A 24,879-nucleotide genomic window follows, 5' to 3' on the forward strand; every position below is an offset into this window, starting at 1 on the left:
GCACATTATCTGCAGGCATGAATTCATGGTCACGGTTGTATTTTGAATTTCAAATTGCCGCCTTCTTTTTTTTAATAGATTTTGATTCCCATTGCAATGCTCTAACAGGTGCACTGTACTTGTAGTAGTGTCTCCTTAGGCGTGTGTTTAAATGATTGTATCTTATTTATTTTTGGTGGTTCTAACAATGAAAACAAAGATTTTGGGTTGAAAGTGTTTATTTTAGTAGAATGAAGTTGAATGAATTGATCATTTTTATCAGGGTATCAATTCTCACGGTTCGTTCACCGAAAAGAGATTAATAAAAAAATACATTACAAATAGAATCATTATTATTTCATAAAAAAGATTAAGAAATAATCATTCTATTGTATTCCACTCAGTTTGTCAAACCAAACTGGCTACCAAGGACAGTCAAAATATTTACCTTCACTTCCTTTCTCCTACCTATAGTTTGGAAAATAATCTTTATTGGACAATTTTGTATGTTCTATATATACAACAATAAAAATCTTTTTTTTCTTTTTCAACAAACTATAGTATATGTAGCTGATGCTCAAAATCCAAAATGAGATCTCAATAATCTAATCATATATTGATGAAAGAGCAAAATACAAGATGATGAAAATCGCATAATACAGACACATATTGCATCAAGTGTGATGTTGGCTTCAATGATATTATTTTCTGTTCTTTTCTTTTTCATCAGAAGTATAGGCCGTATAGTTCATGAAATTTAAACCCCAGATAGAAAATATTCTAAAGTTTGTGTAGAATCAAGTGAGCACCATATTGAGGCTGAAGAGTTCCCATAGTGAACGGAGCATGAGTATAGGACGGTGAAAGCTCAAAAGAGAATTGTTGTAGAATTGTAGCTATGGCCATCTTGGCTTCTAACATTGAGAAGTTTTGTCCAATACATACCCGAGGTCCCGAACTAAATGGGAAAAATGAAGCTTGGTTGTTCTTTGTTGCCTTCGACACTCCTTCTGCAAACCTCTCTGGCTTGAACTCTTTTACATCGTCACCCCAAATTTTATGGTCATAATGTAGCAACATTACCTGTAAAGAAACTATCACTCCCTCCGGGAGGGTGATTCCACCCAATTTCATATCTTCATGGACCACTCGTTCCATCCGAACAAATGGCGGGTATAACCGTAAAACTTCATACAAAATCATAGTCACCTAAGGAAGAGAAGTTTTAAAGATTACAATTAATTAAATTTACATGAAGTGCAACATTGTGCATGCAAAATATATTTTTTTCCCCTAAAATATTGTACAAATCTTGACAGAAATTTTGGGTTTTTTAGCAAATGAAATTGTAGTTTCTCATGCAAAAATGATGCTCCGAGTTTTTTTCTTGTTTGCTTGTTTTTCTCAAGCATGGTATAATTTGTGTAACAAAATATGTAAACACATGTCAATGCCATATAGTACTAAATATGGTGTTTTCTGCACTATGCTGTAAAAAATTATTCTTATAATTATGTCACTGCCACATATCATTTTAGATTTTGTATAGAAATTTTGGTAGTTTAACATTTTCCATAAAATAAATATGAAAGAAAATTAACATTCCTAGATCTTATTGGCATAACAAAATGGTGCATGCATTTTTAAGGGTCTTTTACTGGTCATGAATTTGAATTTGAAAGGGAAAAAACAAAAAATGAGGAAAACAAAAGCACACTGAATACTTGTTTGGTAAGTAGGAATATAATCTTTTATGCAATAATGTACACAAGAATTAATGATTTCGCAAAGAATTAATGATTTCCCAAAGTATGCAAAAGAATTGATGTTTTCCCAAAGTATGCACTTACAATTTTGAGGCGATTTAAGCCATCAAAGTTGGGTTTGTCGTTCTCAAATACTTGTAATACCTCTTCCCTTGCACGTTGTTGCCAATTTTGATGCCTACTTAATAAAATCATAGTCCACACAAGCAAAATCGACGTGGTCTCCTGCCCAGCAATGTAGAATAGCTTGCATTCTTCAATAACTTCTTCAATAGCCATTCCATCTTTCCTGTTATTCCCATGTTGTTCAATTTCTCTGAGATTTGATTCTAGTAATACACTTAGTAAGTCATCTTTACTAGTTTCTCCTTCTTTCATTGCCTTCACTCTTTTGTTGATCATAACACTCAGTGTAGCATGTATTTCTTTATCAATTTCTTTCAACCTCCTGTTCCTCTTAGTTGGCAAAAACCTACACATGCAGTAGCAAAGCATATATAGCTAGCTAGCAACTATGAAATATCTTTTTAACTATTGGCGTTGGCCCAGTGACTAGAGCTCGTCAACTCTACTAGGAGGTCATAGGTTCGATTCCCCCTCCCCATTCATTATACCCAATAAATAAAAACAAAAATAAACATCTTTTTGGACAAATTACATTAGTGGTCCTTAAACTTTATCTCTTGTGTCAATTTGGTCCTTGTAGCACCCTATCTTTTTTTCTTTCATTTTTTTTCCTCAAATATCGTATATTTAGATTTCTATTTATCTTTCCTAGTACTGAAATATATATCTTTCACATTTTCTAACAAAAAAAGGACCTAAACTAATACAGCAATGTTAGAGGTACTTAAAATTTTACCTACTATTTTACTTCCTCTCAAACTAATATATGCAAGTCCAACCAAATAAAAAAAATTCAAATTAAGTATTTGAGACAATTCGATTTTACCTCGCGCCTGGGATGTAAAGTCTACTGACAGTCGGGAGTACAAGTACAATTAGTTCTTTCTGGAGTTTGAATATCTTTCTTCCATCTTCATAGCTGCTACCAAAAGCTGCGCGAGATATCACATCACTAGTCAAAGTTTGAAGATAAGGCCACACATCCACCTCACATGACCCTTCTGTTGAGGCAATATTGTTCTCCCATTTGCTTATCATCTCGCTACAGCACAAATAAAATGCAGGTACCATATGCTATAAACAAAATCAAAAGACCAAAAACCAAGACTCTGTCAATAACCATATTGCAAGCTGTACACGAAGAAGAAGAAAAAGAAGAAGAAGACAACACTTGGAAACCAATTGATATATATACATATATATATATATATATATGTAGAATTTTGTTCTATCATGAAGTTGCATTTAGACACAGCAAACGACCACTAAAACATTTAACTAAATGGAGGAACTAAGCTTAAATAACTAATATGGTTAAATACACTATTGGTCCTCAAAGTATACATTCTATGTCATTCTAATCCCTGATATTTAAACGTGTCAATTTGGTCCCCAACTTGTCCAATTTGTGTTTAAATGGTCCAAATTTTATAATGGAAGCATGGGATATTTTTTTTTTTTCTTCAAATTTGGATGGAAATATCGAACCATATTAGTTGGAGACCAAATTGACTCATTTGAAAAATCGGAGAGTGGGAGACCAAAATGAAATAGAGTGCATACTTTGGGGACCGACACTGTATTGAACCCTAATGATATTAAAATAAAAGAAATAAAAAAAACACGGTGGAAATAACCTTCAACTTCTCCATATGGAAAGCTGGGTTGATGATTTTTCTGTGTTTAGTCCATTGCTCACCATCAAGAGTAGTCAGTCCATTGGCTACCAACTTGATAAATGGATTTGACCTGGCCTTTTGATAGTTGAAATTCTTAGACAATACCTCCTTTACAAGTTCAGGGTCCACGATGTTAATATTTGGTATTGGTCCAAACCACGTAAAAGACTTCTTTCCTGCAACTTATAACCGAACACATCAAGCAGAAGTTCAAGAGCGATTGAATTAATATTCCTTGAACAAACTGAAACAAGCAATATATACGTGAATAGTGAGGTTCGTAAAGCATGGTTTGGTTTGCCGACCCCATTTGATGGGACTTAAGACTTTGTTTGGTTTGAATTGGTTTTTAGTGAAGTTCATAAAGCAAACTAAATATGTACACGTGACCATGACATGATGAGTTAATTAATAATATCACACAACCCATATTTTCCAAATTAAGCAAGTAAAATTCTTGCTTACAGTAAGCAAGAAGAGTTAGTTATGGTAGTTACAACTGTGTCCATCATTGAGTTAGTTAGTAGTGCTACGCTGTTGTGTCTGTCATCTACTGAAGACGTCATTCTTCTTTTTCAGGTAACAATTTTCCGTATTTTGGCAATCTCATTAGAGTTTATTCTTAACTCTGTTCTGCGACTGCAACTTCTCAAGTTGAGATTTATCTTCTTCAGTCTTCATTATGATTATCTCATATATGTCTTGTTTCGACTATCTGAATTGTTTTGTTTTACATATTCAATCACTGGATTCAAATTTTCTTACCTTCATTAGATTTTCTTGTATCCAATTTTCACTCCCTTGTCTGCTGGGAAATGGCAACAGCCAATTAAAGTCCATAAAAGGCGTGGATCTGACGGTTCTAAGGCCTAAGCCTTAATTTGGCATATGCTAGATGATGTGAGGCCTGCTTGGGAGATTAACTAGACTTGGAATTTATTTAAAAGTGTCTTTTGAGTTTCTCAAGCCAAATGTCTTTAAATTTCTGTCAAGGTCTTTGGGTTATTTAGTTGGTCAAACAGTCTTCTGGTGTCTTCCATATGATTAATGCATTAAAGAGTCCTGGGGAGTCTAAGTTAGTTATGTCATTTAATTTGGAAAGTTTTAGAGTCAAGATGAAGTTAGTATAAAATAGATTGTAAGTCTTGTGGCAAAGCATGATTGAATGAATGAAAATTAAGCTTATGCTTCTATGATTGTGCAATGCTAAAGAGCCCCTTGGTGTGATGCCTTGGGTTTCCTAGGTGTGATACCTCAATCTATCCTTCTTTAACCCTTCCTTTACTTCCTACAAATCGTTGTTCACGCATACTGTTCACGTTGCTGTTTAGACCCCAAAACTGCCCTGTTATTTGTGTTTTGCTCATACTTAGGCCTATTTCGAATCTGTCTTGCATCATTGTCACTATCAAAAATTTCATTTTGTGGAAAAATCAAGTCGAAAGTTATGCTCTTCTTGGTTATGTTGATGAATCCATTCCATGCCCACCATCATTTTTCACTGATTCATCTAGAAATAGCATTTCAAGACCTTTTTTCCCCATGTTCTAGGGCAAACACATGCTCATGAAGTCTAGCATTCTCTATCAAGTCAATAAATTTCTTTATCTAAGTCACATATTCATGATCTTAGGCCGTGTTTAATTGATGGATTTGAAAGGGAATTTGGAAAGACAAATAGAAAAGATGTGTGAAATGTTGATTTATATTTCACCGACATTTTCTCTTTCTTTTTTCTAAATCCATAACCAAATCCATATGAATCCCCAAATCCATGAATTAAACACAGCTAAAAGCGCAAACTGTTCAATACTACAAAGAACTTACATGGAAAATTATATTGACTATATTATCCAAATCAAAAAGTATTTTTGTTTGATTTTGAGTTCTCAAAAATAATTTTTTTAATTTTCAATTCTTATATTTTGCTATTAGTGAACATTTTTATTATGTTAATTAATTTTTTTTATGTTTTAAATATACTTAAAAAAAAGTAAAATATTTACAAAAAAATAAATTATTTAATAAATTTTAGAGCAAATTACACTAACATACTCTATAGTTTGGGGCTCGTGTCACTTTGGTCATTGACTTTTCAATTGTAATACATTTGATCCTGAATTTTAAATCTTGTTCCAAATAAGGACAATTGAAGATATCATTGCTTAATTTCAAGAGCAAAGTCGTCAATTTGATAAAATATAAACTAATTTGACAAAAATAAATGTCAAAAAATTATTTTTGAATTTTTAAAAATTATTTCTACCCACCAAAAATAAAATTATGTAAATTGATATATCTTTTACAGATTTATTTATTATTATTTTTACCAAATTAATTTTTATTATGTGTTTGAATGATGATCATATAATGGGTGGTTGTTAGGCTTTTAATGTGTAATCGATATATTTAATATATGAAATGTTTTTAATTTTGGATTTTTTGATTTAATAGATTGGTTTAATAATGATATCAAAGTTGTCGCCATATTCGACTTTTGGAAAAATAAAAACTAATTTAATGAAAATAAAAACAACCACTCATTACATGATCATCATCCAGACACATAATAAAAATTAATTTGGTAAAATAAATAAAGAAATAAGTATGTAAAATATTTATTAATTTTACATAATTTTATCTTTGGTGGGTAGAAATAATTTTTAAAAATTCAAAAATATTTTTTTGACATTTATTTTTATCAAATTAGTTTATATTTTATCAAATTGATGATTTTGCCCTTGAAATTGAGCAATGATATATTCAATTGTTCTTATTTAGAACAAGATTCAAAACTCAGGATCAAATGTGTCACAATTGAAAAGTTAGGGATCAAAGTAACACAAATCCCAAACTATATAAACCGTTAGTGTAATTCACCCTAAATTTTATAGGAATTTTTTTTTAAAAATCCCTGATATTAAGATTTTATAAGATAAAATACATACAATATTTTTCACAATAGTTGGAATCCCTCAACATTTTTACAAAGAAAATTTGACACTAAGAAATTTCGCCCCGACATAAATAAATTTCAATTTTCACAGAAATTTCTTTGATTTTACAGATAAATTCCATCGAGGGATCTTAGCTAATAAAAATAAATAAATTGAACCTCTCCAACTACCACTACAACAAAATGCACATTCGGCGACTAAAATTGGTGACTAAAAAAAATTTAGTTGCAAAACTTGTAGAAATGGCGGCCAAAATTTTTTTTTCGTCGGCAAAAATAAAATAATTAGCTATTAATTATTTTTAGTCGAGGTATATTGGTTATTGGCTCTAAAAAAAATTTAGTCGCCAAAAATGCTAGAATTGGCGACAAAAAAAAATAATTTAGTCACCGTATGTTGAATTTTGGCTACTAAAACCATTTAGTCGCTGAATGGAAAATAAAAAATTATTTTTTACCTTTGGTGACCAAAATTTTAGTTGCCAAAAATTTATTTTTAGTGACGAAAAATAATTTTAGTAGCCAAAAAACTAAAATTATTGGAGGGAAATATTTTAAATATTTTGGAGTGATCTATAAAATACTTTCAGCGACTAAAAAATTTTAGTCACTAATAACCATCCATATAAAATATCCCACACTCTCACTCTTCTCTCTCATCCTCTATCATCTCTCTTTCTCTCATTCCATAGAGAGCTGCCTGCCACCATCACAAGGAGCACCTATTTCCGACCAGCCACCGTCGCACTGGAGCACCCATCTCCGACCAGCAACAACATCGCACACCGCGAACAGTTGGTATTTCCTGTTAGCTAACTTGGCAAAGGATTTGCAAGAAAAGTCACTCCACCAGTCTCGCTACTTGCCGGGCCAGAATAGCAGCAGTACGGAAGCCTCGTTGCATCTAGCGAGGGTTGAAGTCTGTCTAGACATTAAAAAACTATCGTTTCTTCTTCAACACAATGGCTCTCTATCTCTCTCTTTATTCTCCTCATCAGTTTCTTCTCCAAACAAAAATTCAACATAAATTGCAGTTAATTTTCTTTGTTCCTTGCAAGATTTTGATGGCAAAGCTTGTCTTTGTTTTTATTTTTATTTGGCAACATTTTTAAATAGAAAAACATATTTTTAATTGTTTTCAAAAGATTTGCTCAAATTTGTTGTTTATGTTGATTTTGAATTGGATTTTTGTTCAATCTTGCCAGGCCAGATTTGTTCAAGTTGTTTTTTTGTTCACATCAATATTTTTTTTGCTCACCAACTGTTTGACATTTGGTCTGTGACATGATACCCAAAGTTGGAGAATGATGTTTTACTAATTTTTTTATTTTTAGATATTTAATTTACTTTTATATTTTAAAATAGGGACATTTATTCATAAATTTCTCTTATGTTCTATTTAGTTTAAATTATTGTCTTATGTTCCAAATAAGTCTTATGTGTGACATAGTTATCAAAATATCCCTAATGATAATAGAGTGAAGAGCACATTAATGTTCACATTGATAATGCAAATATTCTCAAATGTGAACATTCACATTGTCAAATTTATTTAACGTGAATGTTCACATCATGGAGGACTCACACTGGCAAATTTATTTATTTTTTATTTTATAAAATCGCGTATTCAAGTGAGATCTCAAATAAATTGGGCTAACGTTTATCTTATTTTGTACTTTCTTTTAATAAATTTCATCAAATATATATGTATATGCACAATAAAAATTATGAATTTTTAAAAAGAATTTTTTTTTAAAGGTCTCTGATATTAAGATTTTATAATATAAATGACATACAATATTTTCATAATAGCTAGGGTCTCTCAACATTTTCACAAAAAAAAAAAATCGACATATAGAATTTTGCCTCAACATAGAGAATTTTCAATTTTCATAGAGAAATTTCTCTGATTTTATAAAGAAATTTTGAAATTTCCCTAGGATGATCACATAGAAATTTCATCAAGGACCTTAGTTAATAAAAAAAAATATTGGAGCTCTCCTATTACACAAAATTAGAGAGGGATGTTTCACTAATTTTTTCTTTTTGAATTTAATATACAGAAAAAAAAATGTCCAAAATAGGATACGCTAAGTTGCTAAGGGCTTAAAAAAAATATTTATAAGATAAAATTGTTCATAAAATATCTTAAATATGATAATTAAAATTTAATTGATCAAATATTTAAATAATAGGACTTATTAAAATATAAGAATATATTATAAATAATTAGGATATAAATACGTCAAATAGAATTTTCTAACTATACTATAAAAATAAAAATAAGAAAGGATTAAAAACACACAAAAAAATTATTTTTCAAAATTCAAAATAAAAAGAGTAAATTACACTAACACTCCCTGAGATTTCTGTTTTATACAGATTCCCCTTTCACGTTTGGAAAATTACATTTTCCTTCATGAAGTTTGTAATCTCATTACAAATTGCCCTTGGATAGCTGATGTCATGCCCTAAAATTTTTAAATGACCATTTTGTTCTTTTTTGCTACCATTTCTTCTTCCTATCATCATGACTACATTTACAACTTTCTATCATTAAATTCTACTTGAATATATTCTTATTAAGTGACGATATACAAACATAAATTTTATATAGAATTTTCAAACACAATGACATAACTTAATGGTGACATTTCACTTTAAAACAAAACACTATAAACATGATTTATATTTACAGCAACATTACTATCACAATACTTTTATGATATTTTTTTGTATAATTTTTTTTATATGAATAGAATTTTTCATTTTTATTTTCACTATCATTTTTATTTCTCGTCTATTCACCCACATTTATTATATTATTACCAAATACTGTCATTCATATTTATTACAGTACTACTAAATTTTTATATTTTTTGTATTTTTTGTATTTGGTGAATTAAAAAAAATCACAAAATGTTATATTTCTTAAGTACATTTAGATTATGTGTATCTAAAAAAAAAATTACTTAAAATATTTTTAAAAATTAATAAAAATAACAAACACGAAAAATAAAGAAATTCAATTTTTTGTGTGAATTAAATCAAAAAAGATGATTGTTTAAATGATATAAACAAAATATCAATATTATTTTATTATTTTATATGTATAAAGACTAAGGAATAAATATGTCATTCTAATGAGAATAAATATAATTTTTCAAACCTAATAGCATCAGCATCAGCTTCTTCAAAATAACAAAAAGTTAAAATATAACTAATAAATCATCAAATTCTCCCTCCACCAATCTCAACAAATTTTTTCTAAATTAACGTTTTGTTAAATTTGCTACAGTAACTCTTCTGATGAAGCGAGCAACTGTTCATCGCTACAACACGAGATTTGGGTGTAACCGAAAGTCCACCAGAACGTCCGGCCGATCAAGAACATTTTTTTTTTTTTTTTGCATTTTTTAAAAATTATTTGGCTGCTCTTCATCAATTTAATAAAATAAATAAATAATAGAAAATACAACAATAAAATAATATTTTAATAGGATTGAGTTAAAATAGTAAATTTGATGAAATGGGTAACTAGTTAAAATAGCAAAATAAAATTTTCAGTTTTAATTTAACTAAAATTTTGAAGAACTCGGTGCGATGCTCTAAGAGCATCTCCAACGGTGAACTTCTTTTTTCATCAAATTTGAGTAAAAAATGACTCATTTCACCAAATTTGATATCACTAGCTCTAACGGTGAACTTTCATCAAATTTGTGCCGGGACAACCGGTTGGTCGACCGGTAAGGGCAAAATTTTTTATTTTTTATTTTTTTGAATTGTTTGAATTTTTTTTTTGAACTGTTTGAACCTTTTAGTGGTCAACCGGTTGGTCAACTGATAAGGCAATTTTTTTTTTTTTAATTGTTTGAACCTATAAATTTTGAATTGTTTGAACCTTTTAGTGGTCGACCGGCCGGTCAACCGGCTGGTCTCCCTCAACGGTGACAAACAGTGATTTGTTGAAATCAGTATTCTATCCTCACTTTAATGAATTGTTTGGTGAATTCTCAATTTGATATCGATTTGGTGCTATTTTTAAAGCACCAAATAATAAATTTTTCATCAAAATTTAAGTTTGATGCCAAGTTTGGTGAGGGGTTGGAGATGGTCTAAGAGATCTGGTGGGTGTTACCCAAATAAAAAGGAGTTGCCCGTTTCAGTCCAGATCAAAACATAGAGAGATGTGATGAAACGCACCGTAGTTGGAGATGTTGGTATGAATGAAGGGCAAGACACGACTAGGCACTGCGTCATCGGAGATGCTGATGCGAGTGGAGCCGGCTTCTTTAGTCATGGCGGAGCTCTCTTTTAGGTCTCCGAAGAAGAGCTTGTATGAGTTTCCATTGAGACCTTGTTTTCTGAGGCAACTCTCTAGCTTCTTCGGTCTTAACCATACCCAATTCAATATTCTCCATGATCCCCATATGAAGCTGAATAATACTACACCAATTATACCACATCCGATTGCACCAGACGATTCATTTATTATCTCCATATGTGTACCCATGAGAGTTCACACACAGACAGAGAAAATGAGAGAAAGAAGCTTGGAATTGGATACCCAGAGACCATGGCACCCCAACTTTGACAATTTGGTCAGTATAAAAGTCATTGTTGACTCTACTCCATCCTTATCTATCTATGACCATTATATATGTTTTTCTAATACAAAACTTGCACATGTTGCTGACTATGTGTTTGACAATATGCCTAAATGGCCACCATGTTATGAACATGGGAAATTTTAATATAGGCCTTTTTAAAAAGGGTGCATCATATAAACCTTTAATTATATCATTTTTTTTTCCTTTAATTATGATATTATTTTAGTTATGACTCATAATTTCCATAGTTATGTTTTAGGTTGCATTTAGTTACGATATTTTTGCCTTTTTTCAGTTATAACTCAAAAATTAAAGTTATATCATTTTTTTTTTTTAGTTATAATAGTGTTCCCTATGAACACACACAAATCGTGGACCATACAAATAAATATAAGTTAAATCATATTTTATTTTTTTTCAAAAAGTAAAAAATATAAAATATAAACTTGAATTGTTTTGAAAATTGTTGAGATGTCTTCAGATTGTATCCACAAGGTTGTTATGATATGTTTATGCTTGTTTAATATTTAGTGCTCTTTGGATTGGTCCATAAATACAATTTGTTCTGTGCTTTGCTGTAGGCTTTGTTCTGATCATAGATCTGGGAATCAGTCGAAAGCTCTTGATTGAATCTCAGGTGTTAGTTGTTCTACAATTTTTTTCTCATAACTTTCATTTATTTAGAAAATTGCATAAGAACTAATTGAATCGTGATTTTAGAACTTTTTCGGTTTCTCTTCGTTTCTTACCACTTTTCTGTTTAGTTATATATAAAAATTTTGAAATGAGATCCATCAACTGCACAACAGTCCGCACAGCAGCCACCCCAATTCCTTCTTTGTAAAGTTTGCTCCATTGTTAGAGCTTCAGGTGGAATCATTTCTCCTGTCCCTTATCTTTGTTGTCGGTGTCTACATTGGGCTAGAAGCCACTGTTGTTGGGGTTTAGGTGGGAATCTAACCATCCCTAAACCTTTATCAGGCTAAGACTTATTACTGCATTAAAGTGTACAGGACCTATATAGCTATTTAAGTTTATCACATAAAACTAACTCAAAATTTATCCAAAAAAATAAAATAAAATAAAATTATAAATGGATGCGATCAAGAGTGGGCCAGGCCGGGTTAGGCTGAAATGGCCTTTTCAACACATCATGTTCCATCTGAAATGTAGTTTGTCACTAGTTTCTCGCAGTATGTATGTACATCAGACTAAATGCATTGCAGAGATGGATGTACCAAAGAGGTGTCAATTCTCGTGTTGGGCAAGCATGTCATTAATGGAGCAAAACCACCCAAGGCGGTGCGACATTAATAATTTAAGACTACACAAGGGGGTTAGTATTATTATGACCCTCACATATCTTCACAAATAATTTATTTTTTCCTTTCTTCTATCTTCTGTTTTTTGAAGCTGGCAATGCATGTTATGATTGGAATTCATGGAATCATGATCTTAAAATTTAAGATGATATGCTAATATTCCAAGCTTTCAAACCAACAACAAACAATTTCATTCCAACAAAACATACACTATGTAAAAGAAGATAGATGTGACTCAAAGAGGACGTTCATTGATGTAATTTCAAGATGGTAGAAAGTATATGAAGTCAAACATAACTATAAACCAAAAAAAAAAAAAGTCATAACTGAACCCTACATAAAGCATAACCAAAGATCTCATGAGTCATAATTAAAATATTGTCATAACTAAAAAGAAAAATTGATCATAACTAAAAAAAAATGTTATAATTAGGGATACATATGATATATCCCTTTCAAAGGGTGTGTACTGTATGCCAATTTTGGTCAAACATAACTAAAAGATAGTAGAAGGTATGTACTTACAATTTTGAGGCGATTTAAGCCATCAAAATTGAGTTTGTCTTTCCCAAATACTTTCAATACCTCTTCCTTTGCACATTGTTTCCAATTTTGATGCCTACTTAATAAAATCATAGTCCACACAAGAAAAATCAACGTGGTCTCGTGCCCAACAATGTAGAATAGCTTGCATTCTGCAATAGCTTCTTCAATAGTCATTCCATCTTTCCTGTTATTCCCATGCTATTCAATTTCTCTGAGATTGGATTCTAGTAATATACCCAGTAAGTCGTCTTTACTAGTTTCTCCTTCCTTCATTGCCTTCATTCTTTTATCGATGATAACACTTAGTGTGGCGTGTATTTCTTTACCAATTGCTTTCATCCTCTTGTTCCTCTTAGTTGGCAAAAACCTAAACATGCAATAGTGAAGCATATATAGCTAGCTAGCAACTATGATATAACTTTTTTAGTATTGGTGTTAGCCCAATGGCCAGAGCTCGTCAACTTTACTAGGAGGTCATAGATTCGATTCCCTCTCCCCATTCAATATACCTAATAAATAAAAAATAAAAACAGAAATAAACATCTTTTTGGGCAAATTACATTGATGATCCTTAAACTTTATCCCTTGTGTCAATTTGGTCCTTGTAGCACCCTATCTTTTTTTCATTTCATTTTTTTTTTTTTTTTTGAAATATCGTATATTTAGATTTCTATTTATCTTGCTAACAAAAAAAGGAGCTAAACTAATACAATATTGCTAGAGGTACCTACAATTTTACCTACTATTTTACTTCCTCTCAAACTAATATATGCAAGTCCAACCAAATAGAAAAATATTCAAATTAAGTATTTGAAGCAATTTGATTTTACCTCCAGTCTGGGATGTAAACTGTACTGATAGCCTGGATTATAAGTACAAGTAGTTCTTTCTGAAGTTTGAATATCTTTCTTCCATCTTCATAGTTGCTACCAAAAGCTGCGCGAGATATCACCAAGAACTAAGTGAAGTCACCACGTTGTCACATTCTGCTGAATTTCTTACAGCAAGACCCCCATTTAAATGAAGATTGGAGGAAAGGTCATGACAACGTGCTCGGTTTCAAAAATTTGAACTTACGCAAGCACAGAATGTATTCTCTTAGTGATTTTGTGAATGTAGGTTGGAAGTTGGACTATGTATGTGAGATGATCTATTTGACAACTTTTGACCGTGTTTCATCACCGTATACTTTGGGCCTGATATGTTTCTTTTAAATTGTCTGGGTATGTTAGTCAGATATTTGAATTTTTTCTCTAGTGCTTTATTCTTGAATCTTTATTTACTTGCCATGGATAATGGTAAGGTAACTATATTTAATACATGCTCTAATGTTGAGATTGTTGTAAATGTCATGCTTTATGTTGTTTATGTTTGCTGGCTTAAAAATCTGTATTGCACTCCATCGAGTGTTATAATGGCGGCGCCACATGTGTGGAGTAAATTGACCCCACTAGATTTTGGGAAAACCGTGGAATATATTTAGGTAAAATTGATCCCCTATTAGCTTCCCCTTTGTGTGCTATATGGCTTGTTGTTGCTATTCTTAACTTGAAGCTTCCAAATTTTCACTCCAATGGTGAGGCATATGGCTTGCTATGTATTACCTATAGGCTATGAAGCACTGACACTTTAAAACAAGTGTCGTATCTGTGTCGGACACATGGGCATTTTGGGGACACGTATGGGACACACCACATGGTGTATCCCCTTATTTAATTAATTTATTTTCAAATGACACGCGGAAGACATTTCAGGGACACACTAGAGACATGCTAAGTTATTTTTTCCCCAATTTTATTTAATGCTTTTCATGAATGTTGAATGTTTAATGTTTATTATTATTTTTCTTAGATTTAAATGCCTAATAGATCATCCATAAAGAAAGATATAAACTATAAGTGTTAATTTAAAAGTTCTTTTAAAAAAAAAATTAGAATTAGAGCTAGTTTTTGTTAATGTTGATTATTTTTTGATGTAATATTAATCTAGATAGCAAATAAAAATATATGAAAACATATTTTATTGTCAAATTCCCGCCTTGTCAGTGTCCCCATTTTTTTGAAATCGCTATGTCCCGTGTCTGCATCCGCATCCGGGTCCGTGTCTGTGTCCGTGTCTGTGTCCGTGTCCGTACTTCTTAGCCTATAGGTAAATGTTGTGTCAAATATAGCACAAGGTTAACCTGTAGCTAAAATCTTTGTGTTTATAGCTTTCATCTAGGAATGCACATATAGCATTTTGATTTGACATTGGGTGAGAAAATTGAAGATTTTACATTTGTACCATTGGACCAACATTGCTAAAATAAGGCATTTTAACACTATTCTTTGCTAAATTATAGCAATAACTAGCTCTTTACTTATCCAGTCATTGAAGATGCTCTAACTTACATAATTGATACCACTGCAATTAGCTTAGAGCAATTGAACGGCCTAAAAATATTTCAAGTCATCTCTATATTTGTCCAAACCATATACAATCAACAATGAACTTCATTGAATATCTGAGACTGTATGTATGGTTTTTCTTTGCCAGTTTGTATATACGTTATTTTTTCTGTAGTTCGGTTCCAATTTTATATTATGTCCTTGATGGGATCTTTAGTTGAAGAATCTATACAATTTATATATATATATATATATATTGTGATATTGATTAATTTAGGGTTGTTTTTGGGTCTGTGTCTTCTTTAATTATGTTTCTAATATAATGATTTGGTAATAAAATGTGGTTATTGTTTGGGATTTCAACATATGGTTGATAAATTTCCTTGAATCAACTTTAGAACTACATTGATTTGCTCTGCAGTGGCAAGGCTTGTAGAGCTAAAAGGGATTGGTGATGTTACTAAGAAAATTTAGAGACAAATATTGTATATCCATCAACCTATTTACTTGTGAAATTAGATTTGCTTTTACTAGTGACTGCAATGGTAGAAAGAGGTTTTCAATTTGTGCAATCGAATGGGATATGAGTAGATGAATGCTTGCTTGGTCAAGTACCTTGAAAATGATGTATTTGATGGTAATAATACTGAAACAATTATGCAACAATTTTTCAAAATATGAAAATTCATCTATGGCAACTATAGAATCTTGTGTATTTACATTTTTTTTCTATGTAGTATGAATATGCTAAAGTTTTCCTTTATTTGTGAATTCTGAAATTTTAAATTGTCTCTGTCAAATTATTAGTTAGATATGAGTGATAGATATTTGTAAGAGTGATTTTTTTTTTTTTTTTTAATTTTAAATATAATTTTTGGAACTTAAATCATTGACCACAATGAGAAAAAGATCCTGGAGCTGCCACTGAGTGTTATAGTACACCTCTTAACACTTATTTGTGTTGCAGGCAAAATCAAGCCCTCGGATGTCGGTCTTAAGCAGGAGGCACAGTTGTTACGTGCGTGGACAAATTCTTCACATGGACGTAATGGGAGTCTTCAGTCACTGCCACCAATCAAATACCTGCATTTACACGAGTGTGAAAGTTTCTGTGTAAGTGTTGTACTTAGGCATACATACCAGTTACAGTTCATTCTAGTTATACAACCATCAATGTGATTGATATGGAAATTGGCAAACTAAATCATGGAATCCATTGGTTTCTGAATTTTCTTGCAGATGGGAATATTCTGCATGCCACCTTCCTCTATTATACCTCTTCATAATCATCCTGGAATGACTGTGTTGAGCAAGCTTCTATATGGTACATTAAATGTAAAATCATTTGATTGGATTGATGTGCCTGGGCCTTCTGATCAATTGCAAGGTTTGCTCTTTTGGCTATATAGATATATATATATATATATATCTATATATTTTCAATATATTTAACTGGTTCTATGCTGCCTAAAAATGTTTGATTGATTTAGGGTTTACTAATGTCCTTCGATGGAAAAACTTTAAATGCAAGTCTTTTGATGGTCTAAAACTTCAAATATAAGTCTTTTTGATGGACTGACATTCCAGAAAAAAAAAAAAAAAAAAGGCCCTGTTTGGTAGCACTTATAAATAAACTTTTTTAGCTTATTTGAGAGCATTTTGAATGTTTGCACCAAAAAAAAAAAAAACTCTCAACTTGTTTAACCAAACCGGTTCAACTTTTTTCACAGATTCTGAAAAGCTGCATCAAATAGATTTACAACCTATTTTAATTCTTTTATGCTAATAATCTAAAAAGCTATAATGAGTATGCTATATAAAGTTACGAATGTTTTTGGTAGCAGGTGCAAGACCTGCCAAGCTTGTTGGGAATGGTGAGATGAGGGCCCTTTCTGAGCCAACAATTCTATATCCGTCGTGTGGAGGCAACATTCACAATTTCAAAGCCGTGACTCCGGGCGCTATCCGACATCCTGTCTCCACCTTACTCTTCTGAGGATGGAAGACACTGTACTTATTTCCGGAAGTCTCCAAGAGCAGATTTGCCAGGTAAGAGTTGCTAGTGCACATTATTCGTAAATTTTGATAATTTAGTAAATGAGAATTCTCAGTTTTTATGTTTTTGCTTTTATTCTTTCAGGTGTTGTTTTATTTTTTTCATTGAAGGTACTCTTGCATTGGATGGAGTGACCACCTCGGAAGTGACTTGGTTGGATGAGTTCCAACCTCCAGACGACTTTGTGATTCGGAGAAGGCAGTACAAGGGTTGTGTTATCAAAACTTGAGGTTTTTTTTTTTTTTTTTTTCTTTTTCTTTTTGTATCCATCTTTTTAAAAATGAATTGAGCACTTCATTTGGGTAGTTTGAGTTGAATTCTGGAATTGAGTTGTCAATAGCCATGACAATAATAAGTTCTGTTGGCTAATATGAGTTAGGCATTTGACTTTGTACATAGTATATATAGTTATCTAATGTAGTGACCTCAGCTTTTACACTTTGAACACCAACGAAATTTGAAAGAATCGCACCCACTCTTGTTCTGTTCATGAGTATTTTTCTTGTTGATTGTACAACATTTTTTGTTTAAAAAAAAAAAAAAACCCTTCATTTTGTTCAGCAAATATGTTGTGTTCTGAATTTTTGTGTTGCACCTCTGTTTATCTTGATTTCAGCTCAAGCTCGGTTTCTATGGTTTTGCTTCAGCTTTTGTTGGGCTCTCTCTCTCTCTCTCTCTCTCTCATTTTTTTTTTTTTTAAATTTATAAAATAAAACAGGTGATGGTATTGTCCGAGTCATATTATTGTGCAATTGTTGTCTTTTATTTATGGGAAAAGTTAGGGCCCCAACGCTTTTAAGTCCCTAAGTGTTTCTTGTATAATGGTGGAGAGCCTAACTACATGTTTGGATAAGTAGGTCTACCTTTCTGCTCTATTGCTTATACATTCTTTGAGTGTATTTTGATAGCCATTTTTTTTTTCTCTTTTTCCTTTCATATTTTCCAGTTGCAATATCTCAAAAGTGAAAAAGTTGCACACTATCTGCAGGCATGAATTCATGGTCAGGGTTGTATTTTTTTTAATAGATTTTGATTACCATTGGAATGCTCTATCATGTGCATTGTACTTGTAGTCGTGTCTCCTTAGGCGTGTGTTTAAATGATTGTATTGTATTTATTTTTGGTGGTTCTAACGATGAAAAAAAAAATTGGGTTGAAAGTGTTTTATTTTACTAGAATGAAAGTAGAATGAATTGATCATTTTTATCAGAGTACCAAAAAATGATCAAAAAGAAAATATATTATAAATAGAATAATTATTATTTCATAAAAAGACTAAGAAATAATCATTCTATTGTATTCCACTTAGAGTTTGTCGAACCAAACTGGGTACCAAGGACAATCAAAATATTTTCCTTCACTTCCTATCTTCAAAATAGTTTGGAAAATAATCTTTATTGGACAATTTTGTATAGTGTATATACAACAATAAAAATCATTTTTTTTCTCAACAAACCATAGTATATATGAAGCTGATGCTCATAATCCAAAATGAGATCTCAACAATCTAATCATCTATTGATGAAAGAGCAAAATATAAGATGATAAAAATCAAATTTGCATAATACAGACACATTATTGCATCTAGTGTAATGTTGGCTTCAACAAGATTCTTTTCTTTTCTTTTCTTTTCTTTTTCATCAAAAGTACAGGCCATATATTTCATGAAATTTAAACCCCAAATAGAAAATATTCAAAAGTTTGTGTAAAATCAAGTGAGCACCATATTGCGGCTGAAGAGTTAACATAGCGAACGGAGCATGAGTATAGGACGGTGAAAGCTCAAAAAAGAATTGTTGTAGAATCGTAGCTATGGCCATCTTGGCTTCTAACATTGAGAAGTTTTGTCCAATACATACTCGAGGTCCAGAACTAAATGGGGAAAACGAAGCTTGATTGTTCTTCGTTGCCTTTGACACTCCTTCTGCAAACCTCTCTGGCTTGAACTCTTTTACATCATCACCCCAAATTTCACGGTCAAAATGTAGCAGCATTACATGTAAAGAAACTATCACTCCCTCCGGGAGGGTGATTCCTCCTAATTTCATATCTTCATGGACCACTCGTTCCATCCAAACTAGCGGGGGGTATAACCGTAAAACTTCATACAAAATCATAGTCACCTGAGGAACAGAAGTTTTAAAGATTACAGTTAATTAAATTTACATGAAGTGCAATATTGTGCATACAAAATACTTTTCTTTCCCTAAAATATTCTACAAATTTTGACAGAAATTTTGGGTTTTTAGCAAATGAAATTGTAGTTTCTTATGCAAAAATGATGCTCCAAAAAAAAAAAAAAAAAAAGTTTTGCTCAAGCATGGTATAATTTGTGTAACAAAATATGTAAACATATGTCATATAGTACTAAATATGGCATTTTCTGCACTACGGTGTATAGAATTATTCTTATAATTATGTCACTGCCACATATCATTTTAGATTTTGTATGGAAATTTTGGTAGTTTAACATTTTCCATGAAATAAATATGAAAGAAAATTAACATTCCCAGATCTTATTGGTCATGAATTTGAATTTGAAAAGATAAAAACAAGCTGAGATAACAAACAAACAATGAGGAAAACAAACAATGAGGAAAAAACAAGTAAGATCTGGGAATGAATTTGAATTTGAAGGGGAAAAAACAAACAATGAGGAAAACAAAAGCACAACGAATACTTGTTTGGTAAGTAGGAATATAATCTTTTATGCAATAATGTCAACAAGAATTAATGATTTCCCAAAGTGAGTGTATATAGAAAAAGTATGTACTTACAATTTTGAGGCGATTTAAGCCATCAAAGTTGGGTTTGTCGTTCCCAAATACTTGTAATACCTCTTCCCTTGCACGTTGCTGCCAATTTTGATGCCTACTTAATAAAATCATAGTCCACACAAGCAAAATCGACGTGGTCTCCTGCCCAGCAATGTAGAAGAGCTTGCATTCTTCAATAACTTCTTCAATAGTTATTCCATCTTTCCTGTTATTGCCATGCTGTTCAATTTCTCTGAGATTTGATTCTAGTAATATACCTAGTAAGTCATCTTTACTAGTTTCTCCTTCCTTCATTGCCTTCATTCTTTTATCAATGATAACACTCAGTGTAGCATGTATTTCTTTATCAATTTCTTTCATCCTCCTGTTCCTCTTAGTTGGCAAAAACCTACACATGCAGTAGCGAATCATATATAACTAGCTAGCAACTATGATATATCTTTTAACTATTGGCATTAGCCCAGTGGCCAAAGCTCATCAACTTTACTAGGAGGTTGTAAGTTCAATTCTCCCTCCCAATTCAATATACCCAATAAATAAAAACAAAAATAAACATCTTTTTGGGTAAATTATATCATTGGTCCTTAAACTTTATCCCTTGCGTCAATTTGGTCCTTATAGCACCCTATCTTTTTTTCTTTTCATTTTCTTTCTCTCAGATATTGTATATTTAGATTTCTATTTATCTTTCCTAGTACTGAAATATATATCTTTCACATTTTCTAACAATAAAATGAGGTGAACTAATACAGCATTGTTAGAGGTACCTAAAATTTTGAGGCAATTTAAAATTCAAAATAATAAAGAGTTGCCCCTTTCACTCCAAATCAAAACATAGAGAGATGTGATGAAACGCACCGTAGTTGGAGATGTTGGTATGAATGAAGGGCAAGACACGACTAGGCACTGCGTCATCGGAGATGCTGATGCCAGTGGAGCTAGCTTCTTTATCCATGGCGGAGCTCTCTTTTAGGTCCCCGAAGAAGAGCTTGTATGAGTTTCCATTGAGACCTTGTTTTCTGAGGCAACTCTCTAGCTTCTTCGGTCTTAACCATACCCAATTCAATATTCTCCATGATCCCCATATGAAGCTGAATAATACTACACCAATTATACCACATCCGATTGCACCAGACGATTCATTTATTATCTCCATATGTGTACCCATGAGAGTTCACACACAGACACAGAAAATGAGAGAAAGAAGCTTGGAATTGGATACCCAGAGAGCAGGGTATCAGACTGATATATGTAGAGGTAGAATTGATGGCAATGCTTGATGCACAAGCATGGTGATGTGATGATTACACCCCAAATTTGACAATTTTGTTGGTGTAAAAGTCATTGTTGACTCCACTCCATCCTTAATATATGACCATTATTAGTATTATTATTATTATTATTATTTTGGGTAGATGGGATAATGAATGCAATGAACCTAAATGCATTAAATGCCAAACATGCCCTTATTGTTGTCTTTCCCTATTGCAACTCTGTTGTTCCTATGTGAAGTTCCTTTCATGTTTTCCTAATACAAAACTCGCACATGTTGCTGACTATGTGTTTGACAATATGCCTAAATGGCCACCATGTTATGAACCTGGGAAATTCTAATATACAACAGATGTACCGCATACACTTTTAATTATATTTTTGTTTTTAGTTATGATTAATTTCCTTTTTTAATTATGATATTATTTTAGTTATGATTCATAAGTTTTTAAGTTATGTTTTATGTTGTATTTAGTTACGATATTTTTTTTTCTTTTTTTAGTTATAATTTAAAAAATTAAAATTACGTCATTTTTTTTTTAGTTATAAGATGGATAGGATGTGTAACCATAATATTTTCCTATGAACACACAAATCATGGACCATACAAATAAAAAATAAAAACTTGAATTGTTTTGAAAATTGTTGAGATGTCTTCAAATTGTATCCACAAAGTTGCTATGATATGTTTATGCACGTATTTAATATTAGTGATCTTTGAATTGGTCTATAAATACAATTTGTCCTGTGCTTTGCCGTAGACTTTGTTATAATCATAGATCTGGCAATCAATTGAAAGCTCTTGATTGAATCTCAGTTGTGAGTTGTTCTACAATTTTTTTCTCATAACTTTCATTTATTTAGAAAATTGAATAAGAATTAATTGAATCGTGATTTGAGAACTTTTTCGGTTTCTCTTTGTTACTTACCACTTCTTTATTTAGTTATATATAAAAATCTTGAAATGAGATCCATCAACTGCACAACAGTAACTGTTGTATGGGGCACAACACAACCACCCCAATTCCTTCTTTGTAAAGTTTGCTCCATTGTTAGAGCTTCAGGTGGGATCATTTCTCCTGTCCCTTATCTTTGTTGTTGGTATCTACATTGGGCTAGGAGCCACTGTGGTCAGGGTTTAGGTGGGAATCTAACCACCCGTAAACCTTTATCAGGCTAAGACTTATTAGTGCATTAAAGTGTGTAGGATCTATAGCTATTTAAGTTTATCACATAAAACTAACTCAAAATTTATCTAAGAAATTAAATAAAATAAAATTAGAAATGGATGCGATCAAGAGTGGGCCAGGCCGGGTTGGGCTGAAATGACCTTTTCAACACATCATGTTCCATCATTGCAAAGATGGATGTAGCAAAGAGGTGTCAATTCTCGTGGTGGGCAGGCATGTCATTAATGGAGCAAAACCACCCAAGGCAGTGTGACAACAATAATTTAAGACTACACAAGGGGGTTAGTACTATTATGAACCCCACATATCTTCACAAATAATTTTTTTTTCTTCCTTTCTTCTATCTTCGTTTTTTGAAGCTGGAAACGCTAGTTATGATTGGAATTCATGGAATCATGGTCTTAAAATGTAAGATGATATGCTAATTTTCCAAGCTTTCGAACCAACAAGAAACAGTTTCATTCCGGCAAAACATACACTATGTAAAAGAAGATAGATGTGACTCAAATAGAAAGTTAATTGATGTAATTTTTAGATAGTAGAAAGTATATGAAGTCAAACATAACTTTAAAAAAAAAAAAAAAAAAAGCGCACGTAACTAAACACTATATGAAGCATAATCAAAGATCCCATGAGTCATAATTAAAATATTATCATAAATAAAAAGGAAAATTGATCATAACTAAAAAAAATGACATAATTAGGGGTGCATATGATATACCCCTTTCAAAGGGTGTGTATAAGGGGAAAAGACTATGGTACATACACCCTTCAAAGCGTGTGTACCGTATGCCATGACTAAAGATAGTAGAAGGTATGTACTTACAATTTTGAGGCAATTTAAGCCATCAAAGTTGGGTTTGTCGTTCCCAAATGCTTGCAATACCTCTTCCCTTGCACACTGTTGCCAATTTTGATGCCTACATAATAAAATCATAGTCCACACAGGAAAAATCGACGTGGCCTCCAGCCCAACAATGTAGAATAGCTTGCATTCTTCAATGGGCCCATCCGCCCAATCTCCCTCTACCTCAAAGGACCCTCAAGAACAGGCAAAACCGCCTGGGCCAAAAGCCTCGGACGACACAATTACTTCTCCGGCAAAATAAGCTTCAAAGACTATGACCAAGACACCGTCTACAACGTCATAGACGACATCAAATACTCGACAGTCCCTACCGAATTAATGAAGAATTTAGTAGGCTGCCAGAGAGATTTCCATGTATTTGTTAAGTTCCAACAAGATCTCACTATTAGAGGAGGAATTCCTTGTATTTTATTAACAAATGGGGACAGTAGTTGGTTAGATGCAATGTCCCCAAAAATGAGAGAATGGTTTGATGTTAATGTAACCACTGTCATGATTAATGAAAAATTTTATTAATTTTATTTATGAAACCACTCAAAATTTTATTTACTTACTACATTTCCCTTATCATCAACTATTACATCTTGAGTCACATCACTATTTTTTACACTGATGATTACATTTCGTAAAACATTAGAAAGTTCTGCTGTATCCATAACAACTGATCATCTACGATCAACTTCCTCTTTGCTAACACCAATCTCTGAAATCGACGGACCAGGATCAACATCAATAGTGTCATCACCACCCCGGCGTACATCAATATCTGACAAACTCAGACGACCTCTGCGTTCATGAATAGTTGAACCACTTTCCCCAAAACCTCCTAACAACAAATCTCTTCGCCTCTCCAGTAAACCAGCAGACTTAGTCCGTGTCAGAATCAGAATGGCTTTCGTTGGAGGACAATGCCAAACATCAACATTATCATTAGTATATTTTTTAGATAACACAACAATAGAGGGGGCCCTCATTTGCGAATCTTCTCGCATGTCACTAGTAGAATACTTCAGATACCCCTTCATTTTACAATATGTGACCCCCCTTTTAATATTGGAATTTTCAAGTCAATACTTCACCATCCACGGCACCTATTTGTCGTTAATTGAACAATAACCATTCCCATGATAGACTAACTCGCATTGACAATCTACTGGGAAAATAAACTACGCCTGCAAACTGTCATTACCGTCTAACCTCCGATCATAAACATTTACTCTGACCAACCCACTAGCATTGGGTGCGCAAAGGGGGGAATATTTTATCAACCTTAATACTTTTTTGTTTGTATCTTAACCTCAACTGAGAAAATAAATTAGGCAACGCAAGTTCAATACAACTGAAA

At 32.2% G+C, this 24,879-nt stretch overlaps 2 protein-coding genes across 9 annotated transcripts in view; one reads left to right on the top strand and one right to left on the bottom strand.

Moving 5' to 3' along the window:
* Window positions 1–569: 569 nt before the first annotated feature.
* Window positions 570–21,619, bottom strand: LOC114270851 (cytochrome P450 CYP72A219-like). 6 transcript variants are annotated; one of them, XM_082884704.1, is made up of 5 exons: window positions 21,063–21,619; window positions 3,509–3,726; window positions 2,698–2,945; window positions 1,830–2,217; window positions 570–1,188 (listed from the first exon to the last, which is right to left on the bottom strand). In XM_082884704.1, exons 1-5 carry the CDS (start codon window positions 21,370–21,372, stop codon window positions 760–762), a joined length of 1,593 nt encoding a protein of 530 aa, XP_082740830.1. In that variant the 5' UTR covers window positions 21,373–21,619; the 3' UTR covers window positions 570–759. The 6 variants fall into 6 exon arrangements, with proteins under 6 accessions (XP_082740830.1, XP_082740834.1, XP_082740831.1 ...); XM_082884708.1 differs by having other exon boundaries at window positions 3,656–3,726; window positions 21,063–21,520; XM_082884705.1 differs by lacking the exon at window positions 21,063–21,619 and adding an exon at window positions 10,710–11,235.
* LOC114270856 (plant cysteine oxidase 5-like) overlaps window positions 12,301–24,879 on the top strand; it is a 39,166-nt gene continuing 26,587 nt past the window's right edge. The window contains exons 1-6 of one of the 3 annotated variants that reach the window (XR_014339029.1): window positions 12,301–12,452; window positions 13,908–14,207; window positions 16,339–16,484; window positions 16,611–16,758; window positions 17,213–17,420; window positions 17,512–17,893. Coding sequence is in view for 1 of the 3 variants with exons in the window: in XM_082884713.1 (XP_082740839.1) it covers window positions 14,186–14,207; window positions 16,339–16,484; window positions 16,611–16,758 (316 nt within the window). In the remaining 2 variants the exon portion in view is untranslated. Of the gene's footprint in view, window positions 12,453–13,907; window positions 14,208–16,338; window positions 16,485–16,610; window positions 16,759–17,212; window positions 17,421–17,511; window positions 17,894–24,879 lie in introns of those variants that run through there. The other 2 variants (XR_014339030.1, XM_082884713.1) reach the window with 2 other exon arrangements.

This window comes from Camellia sinensis, chromosome 8, assembly GCF_055761805.1.
Source record: "Camellia sinensis isolate YWXY chromosome 8, ASM5576180v1, whole genome shotgun sequence".
NCBI lineage: Eukaryota > Viridiplantae > Streptophyta > Magnoliopsida > Ericales > Theaceae > Camellia > Camellia sinensis.

Excerpts from the sequence above, each read along its gene's own strand:
- LOC114270851 (XM_082884703.1), bottom strand. The coding sequence starts at position 11,019 with ATGGGTACACATATGGAGATAATAAATGAATCGTCTGGTGCAATCGGA. Across the intron at positions 3,733-10,709 it reads TACCAACATCTCCAACTACG|TTGCAGGAAAGAAGTCTTTT; the intron begins GTGCGTTTCATC and ends TTCGGTTATAAG. Across the intron at positions 1,189-1,829 it reads GCTTAAATCGCCTCAAAATT|GTGACTATGATTTTGTATGA; the intron begins GTAAGTGCATAC and ends TCTCTTCCTTAG.